Genomic DNA, 17,683 nt, shown 5'->3' with positions numbered 1-17,683 from the left:
CTTGAGGGGTGCAGACACTGGTTGGAGGGGGCACCTCATCCTTTCGTGATCTGGATGTACTATAAGAACTTGGTTTCCATTCAAGAAGCCAAGAGATTGAACGTTCGCCAGGCTAGGTGGCCTCTGTTTTTTAACAGGTTTGATTTCACACTAGCCAATCGACTGGAATCCAAGAATCAGAACGCAGACGCCCTGTCCCGCCAACACAATGTCTCTAATGAGGAGAGAGACTCTGAGCCCATCATCTCCAGCTCCCACGTTGTGGCCCCTGTGATATGGAGTATTGAGACCACGGTCTGACAATCCAAGACCCGAGAACCTGACCCCGGCGGGGTACCCACTAAAATACTTTACGTTCTGCAATCAGCCCATTCACAAGTACTACAATGGGGACACTCCTCTCAATTAACTGCGCATCCAGGTCAAGTCCTCACGACAGCGACCGCTTGGGTGACGCCAACCTCTGCCCATCCCCAGCCGGCCCTGGTCCCACCTGTCCGTAGACTTTATCACAGTGTTACCTCCATCCCAAGGGCTTACCACTATCCTGGTGGTCATTGATCGGTTCTCCAAGGCAGCCCATTTCATTGCCTTACCCAAGTTGCCCTCAGCGAAGGAGACCTCTGATCTCATGATTAACCATGTCTTTTGACTACATGGACTTCCCCAGGACATTGTCTCGGATCATGAGCCCCAGTTCGCTGCACGGTATTGTAAAGCCTTCTGCTCCCTGCCGGTGGGCGTTGGTGAGTCTCTCCTCTGGAGTCCACCCACACACAAATGGGCAAACGGAGCGGGCCAACCAGGAGCTGGAGAAGTTCCTCCACTGTTTCGTCTCTACCCAGGCCAGCAACTGGAGCAAGTTCCTCGTCTGGGTGGAGTATGCTAACAACACACCGCCGAACTCGTCCACTGGACTCTCACCGTTCGAGTGTCAGTTTGGGTCCCCCCCGTTTCCTGAGCAAGAGGCCGAAGCGGGGGTGCCTCGGCTTTCATTCAACAATGTTGCAGCACCTGGATCAGAGCGCGATCCTGCTTTCTCCGCTCCTCTGCCCGACACCAACACCAGGCAAACTGACACCGAAGGCCTCTTTGGCTCCTCCAACCGGGTCAACGGTTGTTCCCTTAACTTCTTTGGGATAGGGGCGGTATTTTGACGTCCGGATGAAAAGCGTGCCCAAAGTAAACTGCCTGCTACTCAGGCCCAGAAGCTAGGATACACTCTAAAGTTTCTAAAACTGTTAAAATAATGTCTGTGAGTATAGCGGAAGTGAAATGGCAGGTGAAACCCCAAGGACAAACCATCCCCCCCAAAAAAGTTTCATCCTACCACTGATTTCAATGGCTGGCACTTTTATAATAGGGCAAAATCGTGCCCGATTGCAGTTCCTAGGGCTTCCACTGGATGTCAACAGTCTTTAGAAAGAGTTTCAGGCTGGTTTTGGAAAAATGAGCTAGAAATTGTCGTTTTTCTAGGTGGCTCCCATTTTGGCTGTAGTATTTCCAAACGTGTGAATGAGAGCGTGTTCTTTGGTATTTTTCTCCAGTAAAGACAATAACGATTCTCCGTCTTAAATTTTTTGCGTTTATTTGCGTACTAAGGTTTGATTATAAACGTTGATTGACTTGTTTGGATAAGTTTATTGGTAACGTTTGGGATTCATTTTGTATGCATTTTGAAGGAGGGAAACCAAGTGGATTATTGACTGAAGCGCGCCATCAACCTCTGGTGACGGGTGATGGTTCCACCCGTCACCAGAGGGCGGCAGAGATCATCCTAGAGACAATTGACACTCGGGTGTGTTCTATTACTCATTATGATTTCCCCTTTAAAAGAAGTGTGTTTTCTGTTTCTCTTTGCTGAAGCCTGAATTGTTTACCGTGTGCGTTCGTTTCCTGAATGAATTTGAGACTTAGTGTTTTTTTGTTTTTTCAAGTGTACTGTGATCCTGCAGCTGCTGTTTCTTAGTAAAGTATTATGTTTATCATTAACCACTGATTCCTTGTCTGGTGTCTTCTCTACACCTGGGTCCAACCTCACCACGTCACAATCTCTGCATGTGTGGTTCCCACTGTGAAGCATGGAGTTGGAGGTGTGGTGGTGCCTTGCTGGTGACACTGTCTGATTTATTTACAATTCATGGGACGCAAACTTCTTAGGGATAGCCCCCTTTTTTCAATTTTCGCCTAAATGACATACCAAATCTAACTGCCTCTAGCTCAGGCCCTGAAACAAGGATATGCATATTCTTAGTACCATTTCAAAGGAAACACTTTGAAGTTGGTGGAAATGTGAATTGAATGTAGGAGAATATAACACAATAGATCTGGTAGAAGAAAATACAATGAAAAAAACTACCTTTTTTTCTACCACCATATTTCAAATGCAAGAGAAAGGTCACAGTTCTAGCCATCACTCTGGTTGTTATTCCAATAGTGTCTACAAAATGGCAGCAGTGTATGTGCAAAGTTTCAGGTGGATAATTTGAAGTATGAGTGAACTACAAGACTTTTAGTTTGAAGTCCCCAGGTACATTTGGGCAAATCGTGAAGGAGACATTCGCATTCATATTACATTTTTCTGCAGAAATATCATCAAATCTGTATACTTGGGACTTTGATTTAGCTTTCCAAGTATTAGTAGCCATATTATAAGTTCAACATTTGCAAAACAACCAGTTTTCATAACTTTATAACTCTGAAAATCCTTATAATTTTTGTCCAAAATGAAAAGGCATGCTGTCATACAAGGTTAGTAGCTACATTTGACGACATATACATGGTTTCCGGATACTCCCATAAAGCCCAGCTCATTGGCTATCTAGCTAGCTTTATTTCCCCCGATTGGTGCTTATTTGACAAAGATACAGTCGTTCAAGTGATGACATCGGCGTGCCATGAAGGCGTCGCTCTCTGACCATATGGTGTCCTATAGGATGTACTACACCCCTAATGATAGTGAAGTCTTGTTACCTTCTAGGATCTCTGAGGAATACATACGAATGTGATTTGACTCATTGAAACAACATTTAGGGTGAGATTTTCACAGATTCCTTTCTTTGCAAATTGAATGAGTGGAAATACAAAATTGACCGTGCATGCTATATGGACCTTTTTAGGATTTGAAAAAAGATTTTATCTAACAAAACGACACTATGTTATCTCTGGGATCCTTTTGATGATACATTCTGAAATCTTTCTCATGGCTACCCATGTATGTCCATGAAAATATAACGTTTATTTGGAAAGTAATAAATGTATAGATATTTTTAAAAGCCTTCATGATTTGCGTAAATGTAATATACTAACTATTACTCGTTAAAAATATGAAATGGTATTACATTTGGTGAAGAGCACATTATGACTTGTTTAGGACTCGAAACGCAAAGTTTAGGACTTGAGACTTGACATTTTCCTGTCTTGACTTGGGACTTGACTTGGAACTTGAGTGCTAAAGACTTGAGACTTACTTGTGACTTGTAAACAATGACTTGGTCCCACCTCTGCTCATATGGCTCTATATCCAAGATGGCATAGCAGTCAGACGTCCTTTGTCCTCGTCTTGTCGTGTGCCGTGTATATATATATATATATATTTCCATATTTTCTTTGCATGTTTTTATACATTTATTTTCTAAAAACTCAACTTCCAAACACTCTCCTGCAACCCGCCTCACTAATTGTTTTAAAAAAGTATTATTCACCTCAAAACTGAAATCCACAACAGAAGCTAGCCAGAAGTTAGCCAGGCTAACGTTAGTATTCAGCTAACCACGGTTGGCGGTCATCAGCTATCCTTTAGCTCGAAAAGCTATCGCCAGTTTTTGTATAACGCGACTCAGACCAGAGCATACCGGACCTATTTTCTCTCCATATCCCCGGATTTCTACCGCAAGCTCTGGACATTTACACCTGGAACTTGCAGCTAGCTAGCTGCTATCCAAGTGACTATTGGCTAACGTCGGTCCCGGAGCAAACATCAATTATTCTGGAGCTAGCCAGCTGAAGAGTTCCATCAGGCACTCCTGGGCTACAATCACCTATCCGGACCCGTTTTACTGCCGATGCGGAGCCCCAACGGGCCTTCACGACTGGACTACCGACGTTATCTGCCCGAGGGAGTTATCCAACTGGCCCCTCCGTCGCGACGTAAACTAAACGCCCATCTGCGGCCCGCTAATCGTTAGCTGTCTTATCGGCTGCTATCTGAATAGGTCTATCGGACAATTTTCTTGGGCCACTATAACTATAACTATTTTGCCAATTGGATTGGTCCCCACTACCACACAGAACCCCACTAATCTACCGACGGAAACGCATGAGATGTCTAAAAACAGACCATCTTCTGCCAGCTTGATACCCATGGCACGGCTAGCTGTCTGAATCGCCATGACCCCAACCAACCTCACTACTCACTGGACCCTTATGATCACTCGGCTAAGCATGCCTCTCCTTAATGTCAATATGCCTTGTCCATTGCTGTTCTGGTTAGTGTTTATTGGCTTATTTCACTGTAGAGCCTCTTGCCCTGCTCATTATACCTTATCCAACCTTTCAGTTCCACCACCCACACATGCGATGACATCACCTGGTTTCAATGATGTGTCTAGAGACAATATCTCTCTCATCATCACTCAATGCCTAGGTTTACCTCCACTGTATTCACATCCTACCATACCTTTGTCTGTACATTATACCTTGAAGCTATTTTATCGCCCCCAGAAACCTGCTCCTTTTACTCTCTGTTCCGGACGTCCTAGACGACCAATTCTCATAGCTTTTAGCCGTACCCTTATCCTACTCCTCCTCTGTTCCTCTGGCGATGTAGAGGTGAATCCAGGCCCTGCAGTGCCTAGCTCCACTCCTATTCCCCAGGCACTCTCTTTTGATGACTTCTGTAACCGTAATAGCCTTGGTTTACGCATGTTAACATTAGAAGCCTCCTCCCTAAGTTTGTTTTATTCACTGCTTTAGCACACTCTGCCAACCCGGATGTCCTAGCCGTGTCTGAATCCTGGCTTAGGAAGACCACCAAAAACTCTGAAATCTCCATCCCTAACTACAACATTTTCAGACAAGATAGAATGGCCAAAGGGGGCGGTGTTGCAATCTACTGCAGAGATAGCCTGCAGAGTTCTGTCCTACTATCCAGGTCTGTACCCAAACAATTTGAACTTCTACTTTTAAAAATACAACTCTCTAAAAACAAGTCTCTCACCGTTGCCGCCTGCTATAGACCACCCTCTGCCCCTAGCTGTGCTCTGGACACCATATGTGAACTGATTGCCCCCCATCTATCTTCAGAGCTCGTGCTGCTAGGTGACCTAAACTGGGACATGCTTAACCTCTCTAGGGTCGGCGGGACAAAATCGTCCCACCTACGTAACAGCCAGTGGAATCCTGTGGCGCGTTATTCAAATACCAGCTAGGTAAAGTCCCCCCTTATCTCAGCTCGCTGGTCACCATAGCAACACCCACCTGTAGCACGCGCTCCAGCAGGTATATCTCACTGGTCACCCCCAAGCCAATTCCTCCTTCGGCCGCCTCTCCTTCCAGTTCTCTGCTGCCAATGACTGGAACGAACTACAAAAATCTCTGAAACTGGAAACACTTATCTCCCTCACTAGCTTTAAGCCCCAGCTGTCAGAGCGGCTCACAGATTACTGCACCTGTACATAGCCCATCTATAATTTAGCCAAAACAACTACCCCTTCCCCTACTGTATTTATTTATTTTGATCCTTTGCACCCCATTATTTATATTTCTACTTTGCACTTTCTTCCACTGCAAATCTACCATTCCAGTGTTTCACTTGCTATATTGTATGTACTTTGCCACCATGGCCTTTTTTCGCCTTTATCTCCCTTATCTTACCTCATTTGCTCACATTGTATATAGACTTATTTTTCTACTGTATTATTGGCTGTATGTTTTTACTCCATGTGTAACTCTGTGTTGCTGTATGTGTCAATCTGCTTTGCTTTATCTTGGCCAGGTCGCAATTGTAAATGAGAACTTGTTCTCAACTTGCCTACCTGGTTAAATAAAGGTGCAATAAAAATAAATAAAATAAATATGTATCGACATTTGTTGTTTCTCTAAAATCTGCGATGATGACAAAAGGCGCTACATGATTTACAACTGTCCCGTTGACGGGACGCCGATTCTTACGTTTTTTAACCAGCATGGCTACCACAACATTCTGCAGCGATACGTCATCCCATCTGGTTTTTAGCTTAGTGGGACTCTCATTTGTTTTTCAACAGGACAATGACCAAAAACACACCTCCAGGCTGTGTAAGGGTTATTTGACCAAGGAGAGTGATTGTGCTGCATCCACAATCACCCGACCTCAACCCAATTGAGTTGGTTTGGGATGAGTTGGACCGCAGAGTGAAGGAAAAGCAGCCAACAAGTGCTCAGCATATGTGGGAACTCCTTCAAGACTGTTGTAAAAGCATTCCTCATGAAGCTGGTTGAGAGAATGCCAAGAGTGTACAAAGATGTCATCAAGGCAAAGGGTGGCTACTTTGAAGCATCTAAGAAACAAAATATATTTTAATTTGTTTAACACTTTTTTGGTTACTACATGATTCCATATGTGTTATTTCATAGCTTGACTTCACTATTATGCTACATTATAGAAAAGAGTAAAAATAAAGAAAAACACTTGAATGAGTAGGTGTGTCCAAACTTTTGACTAGTACTGTTGTCATGACGTTGCCCTCTGGGTTTTCTATGCACCATCCCCCGACCTCTATACTTCTGACACAAGGCTGTGTGAACGCGGTCGTAAATTTCAAAGGGAATGTCCTGCCTCACAGGCCACAGTTTTGAGACAGAGTGGGTTTCGTATAGAGAACAAAGGATTCTTCCACCTCACAGGATTGGAGAACCGAACGACATTTAGGTTCTGGAGAAGGTATAAAAGATCGGTGAAGAATCCAGCTACGAACTGGTCCGTTTAGTACAATTTTGTGAAACTCATTAGAGACAATATGGCCATATTACCATACTAAGGTTTATATACTAGCCTCAGCGATGAGACTTACATCTAATGGTTGTATAAAATGTATGAACAAGGATAAAGCTATTTGGAATATGTTGAGATGCTATGTACTTATGTTAATGTGAGAGAATTGTATGTCTGTTCAAAGCTTAACTAAGTCATCGGCACGCCCCCAGGGACACAGACAGGACAAGGCGTCATGTGACAGCCTTTTCTACGTTCAGTATATAAGCCCCACCCAGAATTTCTTTCTTCAGACCAGGCCTCCACTCCATTACGAGTTGGCCAATAGGTTTGACCATGCATTCCTCTACTGAACTTTAACCATACCACGTGGTTAAACTTTTAGACTATCGATACCGACAGAATAATAACAAGTCTTTGATATTAATTACTAGTCTGCAGCTAGAAATTCGGTATCATTGAACGCGTAGACCGACGAAACATCCATTCTATAACGACATTAATGAATGTCGCTTTGAAAGATCCATTCTAACCAACAAAGATCACGACGACACACTGAGCGTAAATATATATATTGATTGCAATTGTTCCCGAATGAGTGAGCGTTCATGTGCAAAGGTTTAGCATATCAATTGTTAATATTTATCAACTCTGTTGTGCCGTCTCAGCTGACCCTTATCACCCTTTGTTTAACAAGCCGCCATGCCGGTTTAGCCCACTAGGGCACATTCCTTTATCATTGCTTTGTAACGATACCTACTGTTTTGTATGCTTTCTGTGAATTACTTAGTTTAGTAAATAAATGATTTTAAGACAATTGATGTATGGATGACTTAGTGAAGACTGGGTTCGTGCAGATAACAACAATTTACGACGTTTGGAATGAGACTGGACGCGATGTAATAACACATCATTAAAACAAGAAGATAATAGATCAGATCTTATAATATAATATATAATGTTATAATATCTGACAGTTATATTAGGAAAATTATAACTGTGTAATCTGAATATTTTCCTTGGTGCCCCGACCTCCTAGTTAATTACAGTTACACGATTAATCAGTTAATCGCGTAATAATAATTACAGAGAGTTATTTGATAAACATGTCTACTAGTTAATGATGCCCAAAGACACAACACTGTATAGTACTGCATTCTTGAAGAATATAACTTATAAATGCCTTATGAGCTTAGTTCAACTGTCACACTCCATTAGAACCCAAAATATAAGCTCGTTTTTCTCCAATGTCTGTAAACATCGTAAATGTAAACAAACACTGTATAGCCTCAAAACATGGTTAAAACAATAATGTTCATATCGTGAATGGTCAGTCCTTGCATCCATAGCTATGTATATTAATATGAGAGTGGTTACATTTCTCCAGGCCCATCCCTCAGCTTTTTACAAAAACAGAGGCGTCGCTGCCATTTTGTCATTGAATTTGAATTTGCCCTTGAAACAGCTGCATATTATCAAGATATTAAAATGTCACCAACAAAAAGGTAAACAATAGGCCTATAGCAAATGCAGCATATGACATTAATTTTTCACAAGTAAATAGCACTTCAGTAGTGCTCAAAGCATGCCATTCCATGAGAGCAGCATTTATTTTTTAACTTGAATCAACCCAACCAGTCCTCCATGACAACAAAATCATAAACAACAGAGCAGGGCTGGCTAACAAGTCCTGAGTTTTGGGGTTATGCTCAGGTAAAACAATTTGGCTAATCTATACTTCCAAATTTCCGAGTCCTATTCTTGAATATCAAGGGGTATAACATTTTTTGGAATGACTGGAATTCTGAGAAACTTTGGTTTTTAATGTAAAGATATAATTTAATCGTATTATTATATGTAGTAGAAAGTGATGGGTTAGAAGAAGTCTACATAACCAACCCATAAAGTAATATTTAACATCCATATATGGCCAGGTATGTAAACTTTAACATTGACTTATCCTGCAATAGATGTCGTTCAATTGGTAACATACATTTGTGTCTTCTTCTAATGCCTATTACGGGAAAGGTTATCTTAAAGTAACTGGATGTAATCAGATTACGTTACTGAGTTTGGGTAATCCAAAAGTTACGTTACTGATTACAATTTTGCACAGGTATCTAGTAGCTGTAACGGATTACATTTAGAAAGTAACGGATTACATTTAGAAAGTGTCAAACAAGGCCTGAGTTCCAAATAGGATACACAAACGAGTCAACAGTTGAGTCATTTACTTTATGAAATTATAGCCTCATGCGCTCACATCAGTGAATTCAATTTATATTGTGCTGCTTTTGTTTGTATGCAGCGGAGGGAAAGTGTACAGACACATGTCACAGTCCTAAATAGACTACTAAAATGTTGCAGTCTGGCTTTAGTTTTTAAAGCTTGACAATGAATACCAAAAAACACAACCTGCAACAAAACACAATACAAAGGAGAAACATGTAGGTATATTACAGCAACATTTGAGAAGTAGCCTAGACTGGCTACACAACTACAAGACATTTTGAGTGTACCATACAACAATGCTGCATTCAACCGCACCGGTGATCCATGCAGTGCAAAACATTTTTTTTTTTACATGTTTTTCAAATGTTACAACAACCTATAGCTACGTTTTTGTTATTTGGAATTATTAAATATTTTTATATTAGGGTCGCAGCATATTATGCACATATGCAAGCATAGCATCAAAGACTGGATAAATATTATGTATCTCTTATTTTGTTTTAACATGTTAAAATGCTATATACAGTATCCTATGTACGTAAGTGGACATTATAAAGAACCATATTTTTTTCAAAAATATAGCAATGGCCAGTTTGGGTCGCAGTTGCAAGTTTTTTTATAAAAACAAATAGGCTATGTCTGGCCCGCGAATTCGTTTTTTTTTTTTTCAATACGACCCGTGCACTGATCGAGTTTGACACCCTGGGCTAGCGTATCTATTTATGTAGCTAGCTATTTATTTAGCAAGCTAAAAACACGGAGCCTAACGTTAGCTAGCTAGCTGCTGGGAGGATGTCATTGGAGGAGTGGGTTGTGACCGACTTTTTCCCCTCGTATCATTTTTCAGTGGCTACAACTAGAGATGCATGTATCATTTGGTTAGCTAGCAATAAATGTGAATTGACTTATCCACAATTAGCATATCTCTCAGTTGTCAATCAAATGTATTTGGCAGGCAGGCAAGCAAGATCCCATTCAGTTGTCAAAAAGTGGATTGGGACAAGCATGCATTGGTAGGCAAACTGCAGAAGGAAGAGCTGGCTACTATTCCCCATCGTTCATCTGTGCAATTTTGACGGCCAACTAGCTGAAAAAGTTTGAGAGGGTCTGGGTTCCCTCGTTAGATTTTAGCTCATCTCACTCTGGTTAGCATTAGTTGTTGATCTTGTTGTTCTTGATGTGCATAGGCAACTGAGGGAGAGAGCCTACCTGTTCATGGTTGCTTGATCAATAGTACCGTGAAGTTCCTAAATGTAAGAGGACTCCCGTGGTATTTACAGAAATCCATTCAGGTGTATTTTGTGGCTTTTGGCTAATGTGTTCTAATGATCTAAAGTCTCGCTGTTGCTACTGCCTGTAAACACACAGTCCAGTTCAAAGTAAATGACGGCAGGCCCGTGTGAAAAATGGCTTATTTGCATATAAGCCTACTGTAGCTCTGATTGGAAATTGCGCACCTGTCTGCATAGAGTCCAGTCCAGGACAAAACATGTTTTTATTCAGTTTTATTCACTGCCGTGTCTATTAATTGTCCAATTGCTCTTCCGTTTTCCCACTCTATATTGCTATAGATTTTTCACAAATGCCTTAGCATATGTCATTACCAAACATTCTATGAATTTATGAAAATGTGAAAATGACCATATCTAAGTGCTCGCTTGTCAGAACATGTAAAAAATGGTGTCATTCTTCCTAGGGGTTTATATGAACAGATTTTAACAAGATTTCATGTTGCTAAAACGCTGTCAGTTCCACTTTAATGGAGGTGCCAATGCCAAAGAGGAGAAAAGTGCAGGACATAAGATTTTTGGGGGAGTGCAGAGGACTGTAAGTAAATCTTAGCTTATTAACATTAATTAGATTCTGCTTTTATTCGCTATATTATTTATTTACTGTCTGGCAATAGGTATAGCTAGCTAGCTAACTACACTGTACAATTCAACAGACTGGTACTAAGTAGTCAGCTAACTAGCTATACATATTGCCAGACAATAAATAAATAACTTTGCTAATAAAAGCAGAATCTAATTCATGTTAATAAGCTAACCCCATCACTGTGAAGTCCAGCCATTGTTGTCATATGATAATGGTATTTGGTCATACGATTATGGGAAGGTTCAAAGTCGGGCAATACAGAAGGTGAGTGAGAGAGCACCACCCATGTTGAGGCAAGGAGAGGACGAACAAGTCATCAGGTGAGATTGTGAGTTGTGTAACCAAGTAAGACGTTTCTCGACTCAGATTGCCTCGACTCCTTTGATGTTAATTGGGTATAAGAAATGTGTTATTGAAGACCATGTGGTTAAGAGTACACAAATAGAATAATGGGTTTTGACTTTTTAAATGTAGTTAAAGAAGGGTTGTGGCGGTGACTTTCTGAGTTTGTTGTTAAATAATCAGGACATATTTTTATGTATTTTCCCTTCAAAATTCACCAGAAATAACAATTTCAAAGCTTTTTAACACCAGGGGGATCTCGGACACCCTAGAGGGGTGAACTGACACCGGAAACCACTGACCCCGACCCCCGAATATCAAACACAAACCTACACCATTGCTTGTGTGGAGACACACACTGCCAAAAACAGGGCAATGCACTGCCAGAACCATGGTTACCTGCTGATGTCCTAAAGGCAAGCCCTGGATCAGGTTCTCATGGGCTTGGGGGGCTCAAGCTAAGAACACCACAGTCCTGATCAGTAATCACACACCTATCCTACTGTACCACATCCCAACCCACTCCGTCATCATACATTCTGTTCTCATCCAGTTTTGAATTCAACGTGTGTGCAAGGGTAATCAGAGGTTTTATATAGTCTAGATTAAGGACAACATGATGGATACAATAGTTTCCTTTGAACTGATAAATATTTTTGCATTTACAGTTGTCCCCTTAAGTACATCAGTTTTCATGTTCTTGGCAGCAGCATGCCACTTGCTGTCACATGAAATTCTAAAGTAACCATATAGCCCACTTATCAATAGCATTTATGATCAGAAAATAGTCAAATTAAGTAGCAAACAAAACAAGAACGCATAGGACTTGATGGACTCACCTGGCCACAACTTCATTGTCCACTTTTACAATGCAATATGGGTCACTGGTCCCAGAGCTTGAGAGATAAAAAAAAAAATGTTATATATATTTAAGATGGAATTAAGGTAGCAACTCACTGTGCACAGAGGTCAATTCAACATCTGTTCCACGTTGGTTCAAGTATGACATTACATGGAAACAACGTTGATTCAACCAGCTTGTTCCCAGTGGGAGAGGAAACCTACACATATCTCTTCACTTATTATTTGCTTAAGAACTTATTGATAAACATTTCTTAGAGAACACTGTAAAACATCTGTAAAACAAAGGTATTCTTGACTTCAAACAAGTGTACGTCCTATAAGTGTACTTCACACAACGAGAAACCTATAAATAAGCAAATAGGAGTAATTGCTGCCTGTTGCATGATGACAATTACGAAATACTCACACGTCTTTGGCTGGTAGGCTCCTGCCCTCTACAATACGGAAATATAGGGATGTGTTTTTGGCCATTTCTGACAGAGAGTGGTTTTGCCACTTGTTTTCATCTGCCCATCCGCGACCCTTACTACGGTGCTCCCCTCATCAGCAAGTGTGTTCTCTTCATTTCTGGCACCTTTTGCGCGTGACGGCGCGTCGAGCACAGTTAATCAATGATGTATCGTTTGCATTGTACAGGTTTAGATATAGAATTAACAGTCACGTTGCAAACGTATAAGCGTAAGGTCAGTGTAGGCAAACAAACAACAATGTTGTTAAATGTTTGGGTGGAAACAACCAAATGTTTTATATATCTAAAGTATGGTGCCAATAAATAAATCTATATTTTCTGACTGACATTTACTTTCCTCATTTCGGTCCTTTGAAGAAAATAATCATCCTATGCGTATTTTCGAATTTCCAGATACGATTTGTAGCCACCTATTTTAATAAAAAAAATGTAGATCATAGTAGCTACTTTTTTTTTAAACTATACATCTTTAGGCTTCATTGGCGTCTCAACCTGCACTACCTGCCGTAATGACACACATGACACGGTCAACTACAGTTGCAAACACAAGCATCCTCAAGTCATCAGCGATGCTCAGCTGCTCGCTTTGTTGCATCTTCACCTTACTCGATTGACAGACAGTGTGCGGCGCACGCCATCTAGCGGACGAATATAGTTCTCGCGCCCCCTAACTCGCTCTTGTTTGTGTAAAATAATAGTTAAATATTTAAATTGAACTTATCTTCCCTAATATAATACATACTAAGATTGATAACAAAAATGACATTAAATAAAAATCATATGAAAATATGAATTACAAGCAGGCATCTTATAGACAACAAACCTTTTGTTAGGGTCCTTCCACAGAACATCAGCCACTTGCCTGACTGTTTGCTAGGCTATAGCAGAAATGCACGATACATTGTGTATACTACCTTTTGATGAAATTCTAAAGGAAATAACTGTAGCTAGGTAACTTGGTAAGTATGTGGTTCGTCTACGCTTTTACGGTAAAGGGTTTGATAATAACATATGCTTTGGCTCAGATTGAAGCTAACTAGCTAGCATGATGGATTGCTGACTTACTTATTCATGACTCGGAATTTCTTTGGGCTCACTTGGTTTATCCGAAAGCTAGCTCGGGGATAGCTAAAAACAACATCGACCTTCTGGTGTAAATATTATGGATTTTGGTGATTGATATGGTTCTTTGACTTCACTTTAGAAAATGGAGAGTTATCCTGTGGTTTACGAAGAGCAGAATGATTCTACAAAACAACAAGAGAGACATTACTACTTACTTTCAGAACTACAAACCCTTGTCAAAGATTTGCCCAGGTAACCGGCCCAACCTAGCGCTATGGGAGACTCTCAATTGCATTCACCTTATTCCTCGAATCTTCTTTCTTCGCGTCCATCTAAAAGCCCATCGAATGGTCCCTTCCAATTGATTATATGAGAAGGTGAGGATGCGAGGTATCAAGTTAAAACAATTGAGATTCTCCACATAACTAGGAACCATGAGTGCATATAAGATATCTACAGTTGTTGGATGTCAGAGGCATGTCAGAATTTCAGGTAGTCCCATCCCTGTTTTGGTCTGTTTGGTTCCTAGTGAATACACCCCAGGCGTTACAGAAACTAGACTTGACCTCCAGAAACAAATCTGTTTAACTATTTCTCCCCCATGTCCAGTTCCTTTCAGCAGCGCCTGTCCTACACCACACTGAGTGACCTGGCTCAGGCACTCATAGATGGAACAGTGTATGATATAGTACAGGGACTCCTGGACATCCAGCACCTGACTGAGAGGAATCTGTACAACCAGAGACAAAAGCTGCACTGTGAGCATCGAGGTGTGTCTCTCTCTTTAGGTTTCACATGTTCTGTCTTATAAAAAAATTGAGTGTATGTTGGTGTGCCCATTATACCAAGGATCTGAGGTCCTTTGACATTACAATGTCTCAATATTCTCTTCCTCATGCCCAGCACTCAAGCAGGATTTGGTTCGTAAGCATAAAGAAGCCCTACAGGTTTGCAAGTCCCACAACCTTGCAGTTATGAAAACCAATCAACAAGGAGAAACAGAGGTATGGAATTGACAGAGCATCATGCCATTTTACTAGTCTTTTTTGTTGTTGTTGTGTTTGTGTGATGTGATTAGTTTTCCACATGTTATCTAAATATCCATCCTTCTATATCACAGCCACAGAGTTAATTTCTATTGATCATGTCTGAGGACATTATGATTGTCTCTATCAGGCTCTGGAGATTCGAGTGAGAGAGGAGCAAAGGATGATGGATGAGAAGATTGTGGTGGAGATGGACCAAAAGGTGATAGACCAGCAGAACACCTTGGAGATGGCTGGAGTCCCAGGGTTTTACATTACCACCAATCCCCAGGTGAATCAACACTTTGTAAATGTGCATTCTTGTGCATATGACAGATACATGAAACATAATGGTTTTATGTCATTGTGCCACTACATGAATTTATAACCAGATGTCTATTCTATCAAATAATATGGTAGATTTTAATTTGTCACCATTCTAATGTAGACATAATCCTGCTTATTTAGGTAAATGTATTGCCTTGAATTCTAGAGAAATGATTTGTTCTGCTGTTTGAAGTGTTGAAAGCTAAGTACACTTCCATTGGGGTCAGGTGAAACACAGATTGCAGTGCAGAAACATTTCCAGTAGATGGTGGTAGAGGCTCTCTCGTTCCACCATTGTAACAGACCTGTTATGCTGCAAGTGTAGACAAATTATTGTGGGTTTTTAGCTGCTTCACTGGAATCATATCCTGGAGGCAGTCAGTGCAAGCAGAGCGCCAGCCACTTTAAAGGAATACTACGAGATTCCGGCAATGAAACCGTTTTTCTACTAGTACCTGTAGACTTCGTCATTGCGCTAACGCTAGTTAGCGTTGGCTCGCAAAGCTACCTCTAACTTCCTTCATAATGCAGGCAGAGACATAAAAAGGATTTTGGGCGTGAGCAGCTTAACGCATTCTTGGGTTTGTGGGACTGTGCTGCTCACACAGCCAGTGTAGCAGGCTTCATTGACAGCAATCGGCTCGCGTCACTAGCAGCTCATACCCAGCAAAAGGTGCATGTCCAGTGTAGTAGTAGGTCTGTAATGACTCGGGAGATTTCATGTTCCATTCTTGTCATTGCAGGAGCTGACGATGCAGATTAACCTGCTGGAACTGATCCTTAAACTTCAACAGAAAGAGTCCCAGTCAGGAGTTCTGTCATGAGACACAGACAGACACACACACACACACACACAGACAGACGGGGTCTGATTGTGTTAAATAAAGCACTGGACACTGAAGAGCATATCCTAGAGTGGATAGACACTTCAAAGAGCATCCTGTCCTCTTGTTAGTGAGCACTTGAGCGGGGCTCAGGATTCACATTCAGGTTCATGTCCTCAGGAGCTGTGTGTGTTCCCTTAAATGCACATGGAAACCAAGAAGTTGCATTGCTTTGTGATTCTATGTAGAAATCACTGGTTCTGGGTGGCAATGGGGCCCTGATGAGAGTGCAGGAATTTGAAGAATCACTGAAGGCTGTAGATATGTTTCTATTTATGTTGCCGCTCACTCACAGATAAATAATGGAAATAATTAATATTATTCATCCAAGTTATCATGTTTGTGATGACATTAAATTATTATTTTTCATTCATGTTTATCAACATTACATGTTTACCATGATTTTGGCCACTGTAAAATATGTGTTCATGAAATAAAGTCAATTTACTTTGATTGTGACTTTGATTGTTTCATTATTAGTCTAGTCAGTGACAATAGGGTCAACCTACATTGGTTAAATGGTATTAAAATTGACTAGTACTATACAAACTTAGAGGACTTGAATATAATTTGTATTCTAATACTGTAGCATCCAGTTATGAGTTACTATGGTAGATGAATACTTCTGACAGCTTTAGCCTTTACTCAAACTCGTGGGAATTGGCCTATATGGATAGAGCTAAATTGAAATGTTTCTTACAGAAGAAATATGTAAGCATATGCATAATCATGGTGGCAATTAAAATGGAAGAATTTGGAGATTATGAGAAAATTATTAGACTAAAGGTGAGGACACAGTTCACCTGACACAAAACTGAATTCAAACATTGCACTGTTGATTTAATGTGCATTTGACATGTTCTGTACTTTTTACTGTATTTGTTCATTATGAAATCTTACAATACTCAATATATTCAGTAACATAAGAATATTAATGGGAAATGTGGGGTAGGTGCAACATAAGACACGGAAATGACAAGGGTTAGAGTGAGGGTCTAACTGGTGCCTGACTGGCAACACATCTCTCCGTTCACAGTTCCTAAGTCATTTCAATGCACTTTTATGACTCAAAGAATAATCTTCAACTATAAGGTGCTTTTTTTATCTCTTACCTGTGCAATTGAGGAACTAGAGCAAGCACACTTGTATATGTTTTGTTTGGAACACAGCCCTGCATCCCAGCCATCACACAATAACTTGTGGTTTACACAATCTAAAAACAGTCCATTATAAATTGCAATCTGAGTCAGGTGGGAATCATTTGAAAGCTTGTTCTATTGCCTACATGACTAGCTAAGTTATAAAATCCAATCTTAGTATTAGGATTTCACAAGGCAATTCAAAGAAGGAGATAATTTTGGTGTGCATGGAATGGATTCATGAGTGCATTCAGGTGCGTGTTCCACGGCCAATTTTCTTCACAATAGACAAAGGCTCATTCTGTTCAGAACAACCCAGTGTATGAAGCCATGTCATCTTGCAATGTCATCTACACACAATACCCCATAATGTCAAAGTGAAATGTTTTTTGACATTTTTACAAATTAATATAAATTGAAAAGCTGAAATGTCAGATTCAACAACAAAGACCAGGGAGGTTTTCCAATCGCAAACAACAGACATTGAA

At 40.7% G+C, this 17,683-nt stretch overlaps 2 protein-coding genes across 2 annotated transcripts in view; one reads left to right on the top strand and one right to left on the bottom strand.

Annotated features, from left to right (window-relative positions):
• Positions 1–13,286, bottom strand: part of LOC106579924 (rasGAP-activating-like protein 1) — a 60,082-nt gene extending 46,796 nt beyond the window's left edge. Inside the window, exons 1-2 of the mRNA XM_014160328.2 lie at positions 12,693–13,286; positions 12,262–12,318 (exon numbers count right to left, since the gene is read on the bottom strand). Coding sequence (XP_014015803.2) covers positions 12,262–12,318; positions 12,693–12,757 — 122 coding nt within the window. The 5' untranslated portion in view covers positions 12,758–13,286. The remainder of the gene's footprint in view (positions 1–12,261; positions 12,319–12,692) is intronic.
• A 344-nt stretch (positions 13,287–13,630) lies between these two features.
• Positions 13,631–16,508, top strand: dgcr6 (DiGeorge syndrome critical region gene 6). Its single transcript, NM_001146607.2, has 6 exons — positions 13,631–13,714; positions 13,960–14,072; positions 14,430–14,590; positions 14,724–14,824; positions 14,997–15,137; positions 15,916–16,508. The coding sequence occupies exons 2-6, from the start codon at positions 13,963–13,965 to the stop codon at positions 15,994–15,996; spliced, it is 594 nt and encodes a 197-aa protein (NP_001140079.1). The 5' UTR covers positions 13,631–13,714; positions 13,960–13,962; the 3' UTR covers positions 15,997–16,508.
• Positions 16,509–17,683: the final 1,175 nt, after the last annotated feature.

Source organism: Salmo salar, chromosome ssa20, assembly GCF_905237065.1.
Source record: "Salmo salar chromosome ssa20, Ssal_v3.1, whole genome shotgun sequence".
NCBI lineage: Eukaryota > Metazoa > Chordata > Actinopteri > Salmoniformes > Salmonidae > Salmo > Salmo salar.
The sequence above is the reverse complement of the archived record's forward strand: the minus strand, read 5'-3'. Positions and strand labels throughout refer to the sequence as shown.